Source organism: Palaemon carinicauda, chromosome 1 (assembly GCF_036898095.1).
Source record: "Palaemon carinicauda isolate YSFRI2023 chromosome 1, ASM3689809v2, whole genome shotgun sequence".
Lineage (NCBI taxonomy): Eukaryota > Metazoa > Arthropoda > Malacostraca > Decapoda > Palaemonidae > Palaemon > Palaemon carinicauda.
In genome coordinates this window covers 317,842,326-317,854,825 of record NC_090725.1, presented here as the reverse complement: position 1 = coordinate 317,854,825, position 12,500 = coordinate 317,842,326, and the positions used below count along the sequence as shown (strand labels likewise).

At 31.3% G+C, this 12,500-nt stretch overlaps 1 protein-coding gene across 1 annotated transcript; it reads right to left on the bottom strand.

Annotated features, from left to right (window-relative positions):
• Positions 1–747: 747 nt before the first annotated feature.
• Positions 748–7,264, bottom strand: LOC137640610 (uncharacterized). Its single transcript, XM_068373120.1, has 3 exons — positions 6,980–7,264; positions 1,171–4,376; positions 748–1,003 (listed from the first exon to the last, which is right to left on the bottom strand). The coding sequence occupies exons 1-2, from the start codon at positions 7,262–7,264 to the stop codon at positions 1,734–1,736; spliced, it is 2,928 nt and encodes a 975-aa protein (XP_068229221.1). The 3' UTR covers positions 748–1,003; positions 1,171–1,733.
• Positions 7,265–12,500: the final 5,236 nt, after the last annotated feature.

The following is a 12,500-nucleotide window of genomic DNA, read 5'->3' as shown; positions in this document are numbered from 1 at the left end:
TACACAAAGGAGGAGGAGGAGGCGCAAAAACACTATCCAACAATCGGAGAGCCACTTAACTTACATTAATACTATAGTAAACAAACAACAAAAAAACATTAACTTCAAAAGAAAAACAAGGCTGATTTAAATAAAACAAAGAAATAAATTTACGTTAACCTATATATATATATATATATATATATATATATATATATATATATATATATATATATATATATATATATATATATATATATATATATATACACATACATACAAATATATATATATATATATATATATATATATATATATATATATATATAAATATACATATATATACATATATATATATATATATATATATATATATATATATATATATATATATATATATATATATATATATATATATATATATATATATATATATATATGTACATATATATATAATTATATATATATATATATATATATATATATATATATATATATATATATATATATATATATATATATATATTTGTATATATATATATATATATATATCTATATATATATATATATATATATATATATATATATATATATATATATATATATATATATATATATATATATATTACGCTGAATTTTAATTTACAAACACCAGGAATTGAATAAGGATAATTAAAATGTGAAAAAAATTAAGTAATTTATTGTATTTGATAAATATCCTAATTCATCCAGTTGCTGATGCGGCAGCTAATACACAAAGTTGAACATCGTGAGGCAAGGGGGAACCGCAGTAATTCAGCTTCTTCCAAATACCTTAAATATTACCAAATGTCAAATTACATACTACACAACGATCATAAAAATACATATAAAAATCAAATTATTATGTGAAGCACGTTATAACACTTGGCAAGTTGCATACCTTGGAAATCTTATGTAAATAAATATAAACCCATAGTCCAAACTGGAGTCCACGAAGTACAATTTATGATATCCCTTTAAAGGGTACGAAGTCGTTACAAAACTGAAAAGGGTACGAACTCGTTACTAAATTGAAAGGTATGAAAAAATATAACATTGAAAAAAGTAAGCGATGATAATTGGAAGTCAAATTTAAATGGGATGGCATTATCCCTCTAAATGATTTCGGACTGACATAAAAAAAACTCCCCCCGAGTTTTACAGACCCACCGATATCATCCTGGGACGAAGGCGAAGTACGTGTAGAGATGGGTTGCGATGAAAGAAAGCTTCTTCCTGGTCGGGATTACACAGAAGTTTACATGGCGATAATACTCTTCGTCACTTCAAAGGACATGTAGAAAATGTTCTTGTCACGTTAACTGTGTAGCTGTACAAAGTGTATTCTTATATCAAGAATAGGAGCTCGAGTTACAAGACCCTTAGCGATGGAATGCTCCTTCATAACTGGCATTAAGTTTCCGTCAACCTCAGGAAGAAAGCAAAGCATTAGTGGCTGGTTAGGTAAAAACCAGAAACGGCCGCAGGAAGGCAGTGAGCTGTTAACAACCAAGGGGGTTAGTTAAATACTTGAAACTAAGCTAACTGTCTTCCAGTGACCATGCTACTTTAAACGAAATATAATTTAAAACAAAATATAATATATAATAATAAAAAAGAAAATACAAATTCCATTTGGAATTTCAGTACACTGCAGGGGAACGAATCCAAAAAGATTTTTTGGATTTACCAAATAAATTATTTACACTACATACAAATTTAAATTTATCAGTTTATAAATTCAACATTTCAGATGTTTTCCTCCGGCTTTCCACAGCAGCCTTTCTTTTAGGCCTCTCAGAAGCTGGTGATAATTTGTCCATGTTGTGCAAATCATTTGACTTAAAGTCCACATCATCATCTAAAGAAAGATAAGGTATCAGATTATTAACATGGAGTTTACAAACTTGTCTGGTACGGCCTTTGAAAACTCTTGCATGCGTAGTTTCCCCAATATCATTTGTGAAAGTTTCCTTTATTCGACCTAGAGAATAGTTGTTAATCTTCGTATTATCTTCCCTAATTAAAACAATGTCACCTGGTTTTAGAGGATGATGAGTTACAGGGAGATATCTACCCTTTCTATCAACCGTCTGGCTTAAAAGGGTTTGCAAAAACTCATGATGGTAAATATCTAAAAGTTTACTCCTAATTTTAGACAACTGTTCAAATTCTTTAGTAGTTCTACAAGGAACAAATTCTTCATCCTCAGGTAAAGGTGATAAATCTGGAATGATATTGAGGGAAGAAAGCTCATACCCTCTTATTAACATTTCGGGAGTTATTGGTTCAGGAAGGTCTTCCGCTGCACTATCCCTAAGAGCCTCTTTAAAAGATATTGGCCGTTTGTTTACCAAGTGGACAACTTGACATACAGTAAACTCAAAATCAAAGAAAGAAAGGATATTGTTCTTGATGGACCCATATAGAAGCCTCTTTGTTAACTTGACACAAACCTCGACCATGGAGCCTAACTGACTACACCCTTTAAAATACTGTTGAAAAGTCAAAGGTTTTACACCTCTCTCCTCAAAATACAATTGAGTGTGGGGATCGTTCAAAAATGAAGTTATAACATTAGCTCCTGCAACTATTTGTGACCCTAGGTCACTAATGCATAACTGTGGAATGCCAAATTCGAAGCAATGAATAGAAAATGCCCTAAGAAAATCAGGCACACTAAGTGTTCTGCAAATTTTCAAATTAACTGCACGAGACCAAGTGCAAGTAAAACATAATAGCCATACCTTAATATTTTCTTTCTCCAGCTTAACTGTAAAAGGACCAATATAATCAACGAAAATATTGCCGAAAGGTACAGCTGGTGGGTCTTCCCTGAATTCCCTGTAACAATTTTGATTTAAATTAACAGGTCTTGCGTTAAATCTTTTGCAGTGAACACATTGCCTCAGAATCTTTTTTACCAATGAAAAATTTCTAGGAATAAAATAGTGTCTTCTGAGTTCAGCGAGAACAGCATAGCACCCAGAATGAGCTAATTTATGATGAATATCAAGTATAATTAACTTAGTCAAATGGCTGTCCCTAGATAATAGAATAGGAAATTTTTTCTCATTCTTAAATTTGCTCTTCACCCTCAAAATGCCATCGTTATCAACAAACACATTCAACTGAGAAACTATACCTGGTATATCCTTTACTGCAGTAAAGTCTTTGGAAAAATGTTCTAAAACATCAGCAAAGTGATTTTGTTGATCATATAAAATCAAATGGACAATAGCTAAAGAGAAAAAATTCTTTTCTTGTACCTTAACTTCCCTTCTCACTTTAGCTTTCCATTTGTATATGCATATTATACACCGACGGTACAGCAAAACCAGTCTTCTGAAATCTGAAAAATCTGAATTATTAACCAAGCATTCTCTCTTAACTAAAGGAACATTAGAAATATTCAAGTAATTTCCTGAAAGATAACCCTCTTTAGGAATAGTGAACTGCATGTCAGGTGCCCGAATATTAGTCAGGTCCGGGCCTGAAAGAAAACAAGATTTCATCAACAATTTATATGATGTGCACCTGGTTACCATATCTGCAGGATTTTCCTTGCCATTAATAAACCAAAATTGAACCGGATATGTTTCACAAAGTTTTTGTATGCTATAGATTCTGTTCATTACAAAAGTAGAACATTGGTTCATTTTCTTAAGTTGAAGAGAAGAACTTATTAACCATTGCAGGGCACAAGAAGAATCTGAAAAAAGACAAATCTTTGTCATCTTTATAGGTTTTATGCAACTGGGACCAGCAAGATCCAAATAAAGATCAATAGATTGCTCAACTCCTAAATTAATGGCGTGGATCTCTAAAGATGGTATGGATTTACCTTTCAATTGGGTATTAACCAACCGATTTTTAGCATTAACAAAGGTAAGTTTGCCAGACTCAACATTCAGTAGATAAATGACACACCCATATGTGTCACAACTGGCATCGGTAAAAACAATTATATTATACTCACCATCCCTTCGACCCACAAACCGAGTTACTTTGAGAGGGGGCGATGAATTACATTGCCTACAGATATTCCTCCAGTCTTTGAGCTGTTGACTGTTAAGAGTCTGATCCCAATTCAAACCCTTTTGACACTGCAAATTATGCATATAAATCCTACATCGGTTAAATAAAGGCAAGTTGAAACCAAAAATGTCAAACTGGGAGGCAATGGACCTAAGAATTAATCTTTTAGTGTTAGCTCCTGGGTCAAGGTTAATTGGCCTAGTGAAAATATCATCCGAAAGTCTATCCCATTCAAGCCCAAACAATTTATTGACTTCAGGAGTAAGAACTGACTGATCTATGTCAGACTGCAGATCAATATCATTGGTTATCAGCTGCTGAGTTTCAAATTTAAAGGTCTGAATATGTCATCTAACTGCTTATAGGCCCACCTTAGGTTATCAGAGCTGTTCATAGTAATAGCACCATTATCCATATATATTAAGGCGTAAATAAGTTTCTTTAGTTCATCAATTCTTGAATCATTACTGGAAGTTAAAATTAACATATAATACAATGAAGCCATCAAAAGAAATGGGCTACACGGAAGTCCAAATGAAAGCCTGACATTTTTATAAGCAACGGGAGTGTAATCACCTGCGCTAACATTCCGAAACCAAAAGAACAATAGTCTAGACTGATCAATTTCACTTAAAGCCAACATATTGAAAGCTTTTTTCAAATCAAATATTAAAATTTTTTCATCAAACCTAATATTAAGAAATGCAGATGAAAGTTTTTGATTTAGGTTAGGCCCAGCATACATACATTGATTATGTGACAATGACAGTTTCTTATAGGATTCCTGCAAATTAGAAAGAAACACTATGCGACATTTCGTAGTATCCCTTTCTGGCTTAAAAACTGGCATATGAGGTAAGAATGAATAGTTAGGGTATTCAGCCTTAAATACTTCCAAGTCAAAAATTGGTTCAATAATTCACATATTTAATTGCTCCTTTATGCAGTTATCCACCAACTGCAAGGAACCTTTCTTACGAAGTAACTTTTTAAAATTAGATTGAAGAATAGCCTTGGAAAGAGACTCATTTCTCGAAAGAAGGTGTGATACCTTTCCATTCCATAACAAGGGAACAACTATACGCCCATCACTTCTCGTGTGCAAATTTCTCAAAGTGTAATCCACGAGAGAGTTATTGAGCCGATTAGATTCGTCACTATAAACTTTCTGATCATAGTTCAAATAAAATTGGCTCTCCATATTCAGGATTTGATCAGTTGCTTCTTGCAGTTTCCTATCAATAATAGTTCCTTTATCGGAAAGTACAGTGAATGAACAATTTGTCGTCATGTCAGTGAGCTCGTTAAATTCATCATTAATAGATACAGTAGTAGCTAGAAAATAAGAATGGCAAGGGATATTAAAATATGTACCTTTTTCAGCATTAGAATTTTCGCCCCTTAGTGGTTTCGAGGCTAAACTGTCTTTACCATTAAGTGAAGTAAGATTAATTAGGAACCTATCAACATTCCCCAAAAGCATTATTCCTGAAGTAGTCTCAATATACACAGATGAATTAGGACTCCCTATCACTACATCTTTTCCCAAAAGACAATGTGAAAAATCTACTCCTAACAAAAGCTGAATGTCATCAATGCCCTGAGAACTGGCTGATAAAAACTTGTCAGCAAATACAAAATTTTTACTCTGCATTACGCTAACTACCTGACCAAGACAAGGTAAATTTAATTGCAGGTTTATAGAGGGTACAACTAAAGCAGAAATAGCAAAGATTTCATTCCCCAGCTTTATAGGAACTTCAACAAGACTAGTAGAATATTCCTTTTGACCATTAAACCCTTTCACAGTAAGTTTAACATTGCTAGTCAAAGACTTTAAATTACAAGAGGAAGCTAACTTGCTAGATATAAAAGAGTTTTGTGACCCTGAATCCTTAAGACCCATGTAAAGCTTATTTTGACCATTTACATAAAATGTGAAAGTAGGGAGAACTGAACCTGTGGTAACATTTGGCAATACTGCTATCCCACTGCTTGCTTCCTTGGAAGACTCTTCTTTACTATTACACCTGTCAGGACTAAGTTTCCCACAAAGATACTCCATGTGATACTGCGAACAATGTGAACAGGGTCTTCGAAATCTGAACTTGCATGCTTTAGTGAAATGATTGAAATTACCACATTTTACACAACCTTTATGCAAATTTAATAAAGAAATTTTATCAGAAGGGGTAGCATACTTAGTACACTTGTAACTTAAATGATCATCGTCAGAAATACCGGCCTTGGAACAAAAATTACAAGCTTTGGCGGGAACATTCTTAGTTTTAAGAGCCATGGTACTAGTCTTTTCCTGTAATGGCTTTGAATGAGTTACAACTTTATCCTTGACAGACAATTTACCTTTCGTCTGACCCTGTTCATACCTTTCACATGCTGTAAAGAAATTATCTACAATTTGCTGAAATGATGGATGAGTCACATTAGTGATATGAACCAGATGAGACTTAAATCTATCATTCATTGCAGACCAAACAAAATATCTAACAACCTCCTCAACATCAATATGCAAATATTTGAAATTTTCGACTATATTTCTAAGTTCTGAAAAGAAGACAAAAGGGTCCTCTCCTTCTTTGAGATTTAGACAAGTTAATTTCTTAATTACAGCCGATTTTCGTAATTCAGTCGAGGCAAATGCCTTAGTCAATAAGTCTTTGGCATCGTTGTAACTTTGTTTGTCGGCCTCCAATGAGCCAAGTAAACATTTAGCCCTACCTTCTACTTGTTGTTTCAAAAGTAAGAGCAAGTCCCTGTCTGGATAATTAAAACTCTGGGTCGTAGATTCAAATTCTCTAATGAATTTCAAAAAATCCTCACCTTCCTTACTTTGGAATTTGGGTAGAGGGGCAGTGGGTTGCCTCAAAAGACTCCTAGCAATATCAGTATTTAATGAAAGTTGAGGGCTTCCAGCACTTACACTTACATCTAACAAAGGCAAAATACCTGAAATCTTATCATGGTAAGATTGACATGCTGAAAGCTCGGCTTCCAAATCCTCCTCTCTAAATTCCCCTGAAAATTTTAGAATCTGTATTTTAGAATCCAAGTCACTTAATCGCTTCCTATAATCTAGGAGAACACCTCGTTCAGATACTTTAGCAGTATTTTCTAAAGAAGGGTACTGCGAGGAACGGTTGGCACAATCTGTAACCTTCTTCCTAATAATCTTACGCTGACCAATTAGCACCACCAATTCAGCCATTATGACGACAAAAACAAACAGGCACCAAAATATATAAAAAGTATGATTAATACAATACACAACTACAAATAAACAAACAAGCACCAATATATATATAATAAGTATATTAATGCAATACTCAACGAAAACTTTCTAAACAGAATAGTTAACACCACTTATTACAAATAACGTTATTACAAAGCAAAAAGCTCAAAATAACGAGAGAAATAGGAGCACTCAAATACGCAAAAAATTATTCGCAAAGGGATAAACAAAATATGAACCGCATAAATAGTTAACAAAGAACTTTAAATCAGTTGCCAAGTAAACGATAAACTCACGAAAATGGTATACTGAACTCTTCTTGAACAGCAAAAAATCGATTAAAGAAATAAGCAAATTATAAAAACCCCTTCCAGGAAGAAACCTCGAACACACCGCAATTCACGTTCTGTATCACGTACCTAACCTATAATGCTAAATCCTGTCACGGTCGCCATACGCTGAATTTTAATTTACAAACACCAGGAATTGAATAAGGATAATTAAAATGTGAAAAAAATTAAGTAATTTATTGTATTTGATAAATATCCTAATTCATCCAGTTGCTGATGCGGCAGCTAATATACAAAGTTGAACATCGTGAGGCAAGGGGGAACCGCAGTAATTCAGCTTCTTCCAAATACCTTAAATATTACCAAATGTCAAATTACATACTACACAACGATCATAAAAATACATATAAAAATCAAATTATTATGTGAAGCACGTTATAACACTTGGCAAGTTGCATACCTTGGAAATCTTATGTAAATAAATATAAAACCATAGTCCAAACTGGAGTCCACGAAGTACAATTTATGATATCCCTTTAAAGGGTACGAAGTCGTTACAAAACTGAAAAGGGTACGAACTCGTTACTAAATTGAAAGGTATGAAAAAATATAACATTGAAAAAAGTAAGCGATGATAATTGGAAGTCAAATTTAAATGGGATGGCATTATCCCTCTAAATGATTTCGGACTGACATAAAAAAAACTCCCCCCGAGTTTTACAGACCCACCGATATCATCCTGGGACGAAGGCGAAGTACGTGTAGAGATGGGTTGCGATGAAAGAAAGCTTCTTCCTGGTCGGGATTACACAGAAGTTTACATGGCGATAATACTCTTCGTCACTTCAAAGGACATGTAGAAAATGTTCTTGTCACGTTAACTGTGTAGCTGTACAAAGTGTATTCTTATATCAAGAATAGGAGCTCGAGTTACAAGACCCTTAGCGATGGAATGCTCCTTCGTAACTGGCATTAAGTTTCCGTCAACCTCAGGAAGAAAGCAAAGCATTAGTGGCTGGTTAGGTAAAAACCAGAAACGGCCGCAGGAAGGCAGTGAGCTGTTAACAACCAAGGGGGTTAGTTAAATACTTGAAACTAAGCTAACTGTCTTCCAGTGACCATGCTACTTTAAACGAAATATAATTTAAAACAAAATATAATATATAATAATAAAAAAGAAAATACAAATTCCATTTGGAATTTCAGTACATATATATACAAATATATATATATATATATATATATATATATATATATATATATATATATATATATACACACACATATATGTATATATATACATATATATATATATATATATATATATATATATATATATATATATATATATATATATATATATATATATATATATATATATATATAATATATTTATGTATATATATACATATATATATATATATATATATATATATATATATATATATATATATATATATATATATATATATACATATATATATATATATATATATATATATAAATATATATATATATATATATATATATATATATGTATATATATTATTGTTATTATCATTATTATCATTATTATTAATATCCAAGCTACAACCCTAGTTGGAAAAGCAAGATGCTATAAGCCCAGGGGCTCCAATAGGGAAAAATAGCCCGGTGAAGAAAGGAAATAAGGAAATGAATAAAAGAAGAGAACAAATTAACAATAAATAATTTTTTTAAAAAGTAACAACGTCAAAACAGATATGTCATATATAGACTATTAACAACGTCCAAAACAAATATGTCATAAATAAACTATAAAAAGACTCAAGTCCGCCTGGTCAACAAAAAAGCATTTGCTCTAACTTTGAACTTTTGAAGTTCTACTGATTCAACTACCCGATTAGGAAGACCATTCAACAACTTGGTAACAGCTGGAATAAAACTTCTAGAGTACTGCGTAGTATTGAACCTCATGGAGAAGGCCTGGCTATTACAATTAACTGCCTGCCTAGTATCACGAACAGGATAGAATTGTCCAGGGAGATCTGAATGTAAAGGATGGTCAGAGTTATGAAAAATCTAATGCAACATGCATAATGAACTAATTGAACGACGGTGCCAGAGATTAATATCTAGATCAGGAATAAGAAAATTAATAGACCGTAAGTTTCTGTCCAACAAATTAAGATGAGAATCAGCAGCTGAAGACCAGACAGGAGAACAATACTCAAAACAAGGTAGAATGAAAGAATTAAAACACTTCTTCAGAATAGATTGAATACCGAAAATCTTAAAAGACTTTCTCAATAATCCTATTTTTTGTGCAATTGAAGAAGACACAGACCTTATGTTTCTCAAAAGTAAATTTGCTGTCGAGAATCACACCTAAAATTTTGAAAGAGTCATACAAATTTAAAGAAACATTATCAATACTGAGATCCGGATGTTGAGGAGCTACCGTCCTTGACCTACTTACAATCATACTATGAGTTTTGTTAGGATTCAACTTCATACCCCATAATTTGCACCATGCACTAATTTTAGCTAAATCTCTATTAAGGGATTCACCAACTCAAGATCTACATTCAGGGGATGGAATTGATGCAAAGAGAGTAGCATCATCTGCATATGCAACAAGCTTGTTTTCTAGGCCAAACCACATGTCGTGTGTATATAGTATGAAAAGTAATGGGCCAAGAACACTGCCCTGTGGAACACCGGATATCACATTCTTATACTCACTATGGTGCCCGTCAACAACTACTCTTTGAGATCTATTACTTAAAAAATCAATAATAACGCTAAGAAAGAACCCACCCACTCCCAACTGTTTCAGTTTGAAAACAAGGGCCTCATGATTAACACTGTCAAAGGCAGCACTAAAATCAAGGCCAATCATACGAACTTTCTGACCACAATCAAGGGATTTCTGTACAGCATTGGAGATTTTAAGAAGGGCATCACATGCTCCAAGGCCTTTACGAAAACCAAATTGCAAACTAAGGAGTAGATGATTACCTTCAGCAAACCTATTAAGACGTTATATATATATATATATATATATATATATATATATATATATATATATATATATATATATATATATATATATATATATATATATATACACGGCTATCCCATATGGGAGAGAATCCCATTTAAGAAAGGGAGAGAGATATAAATTTTGTTTCTGAGATGGCTATACAATCAGATACGAAACACTGTTGATCAGAGAAAGGAAATTCTATTGGGAAAATCCTTGTGAAAATCCTCCCATTGTTAAGAGACAGGTAGTTTTTCTCTCTTTCCCCAGAGAAAAGCGTTACACTTTACATTGGCTTGAGGTAAATAAAAAATTGAATATATAAGGTAGAAATAACCATATAAGATATCAGTTTTTGGTATGATATTATTATCATATTTCAACAATCAATATAATTTGTGGCGAACACACATGCTTGAATCACCTAGACTATATGAATATCTTATGAGAACATAAGTGATATACATATCTCGTCCTCCTGACTCTCATGGGATATCTTTACACATTTCAAGTATGCAATACTATACATTGGGTACATATATTTTTAATAGTTATGATAAATATATGTATGTATATACTGTATATGTATATATATAAACATATATATAAATATATATATATATATATATATATATATATATATATATATAATATATATATATATATATATATATATATATATATATATATATATATATATATATATATATATATATTATATATATATATATATATATATATATATATATATATATATATATATATATATATATTTATATATACATGTGTATAAATATATATATATATATATATATATATATATATATATATATATATATATATATATATATATATATTTATATATACATGTGTATAAATATATGTATATATATATATATATATATATATATATATATATATATATATATATATATTTATATATATAAATGTATATATATATATATATATATATATATATATATATATATATATATATATATATATATATATTATATATATATATATATATATATATATATATATATATATATATATATATATATTATATAAATATATATATATATATATATATATATATATATATATATATATATATATATATATATATACTCATGATCTTGCATTGCTTTTTATCTTGTTGAATAAGGAATTTGACCCCCAAGAAGAGTTAACGGCAATGATTAGCTTTACATAAAATAAAAGCATACGAGCTTGCATGTTTCCATTCTCATTAATCGGTAGCGGATTCATAGCAATGGGCGTATTCTCTCTGCCAAAATTGAAGATTTTACGAAGGATGTGTATTTACCCCCGTCTTTTTGTAAGTTTATCTATTTATTTGTTTGTTTGTTTCCGAACAACTATGCGCACACACTACCGTAGAGATTTTGACCAAACTTGGTAGTCATGTTAGCATCAACCAAGGGTGAATCTGTAACATATTGCATAAAGTACATCAAATTACAAGTATGCAGCAGCACTTGGAAAATAATCGTAATGGGAAATAAATGGCAAATATTTTGTTAGTTTATTTATTTATTTTTTTTTTTTTTCTCATTGCGAAAGCGCTTTCGAGCCAGATTCAACGAAACTTGATGGACATGTGGGGTACAACCAAAGGACAATTTCATCAATTTTTAAGAAAATACATCGAAGTAAAAGTACGCAGTGGAGTTAAGAGCAAATTATGACTGCTTGGCGTGGCGAAGGCATGTTCTCTATTGGGTTCTTCCTTAGTTTTCAAGTGTGATCGGATAGTGTTACTCTCGATTATTAGAAATGAATCATTAGCAAATTAAGTAAGAAATAAATCATCGTAATGTGATTTGAAATCTTCATTTACTAAATGTTGAATCTATTCCCCAGAAAGTTTCTA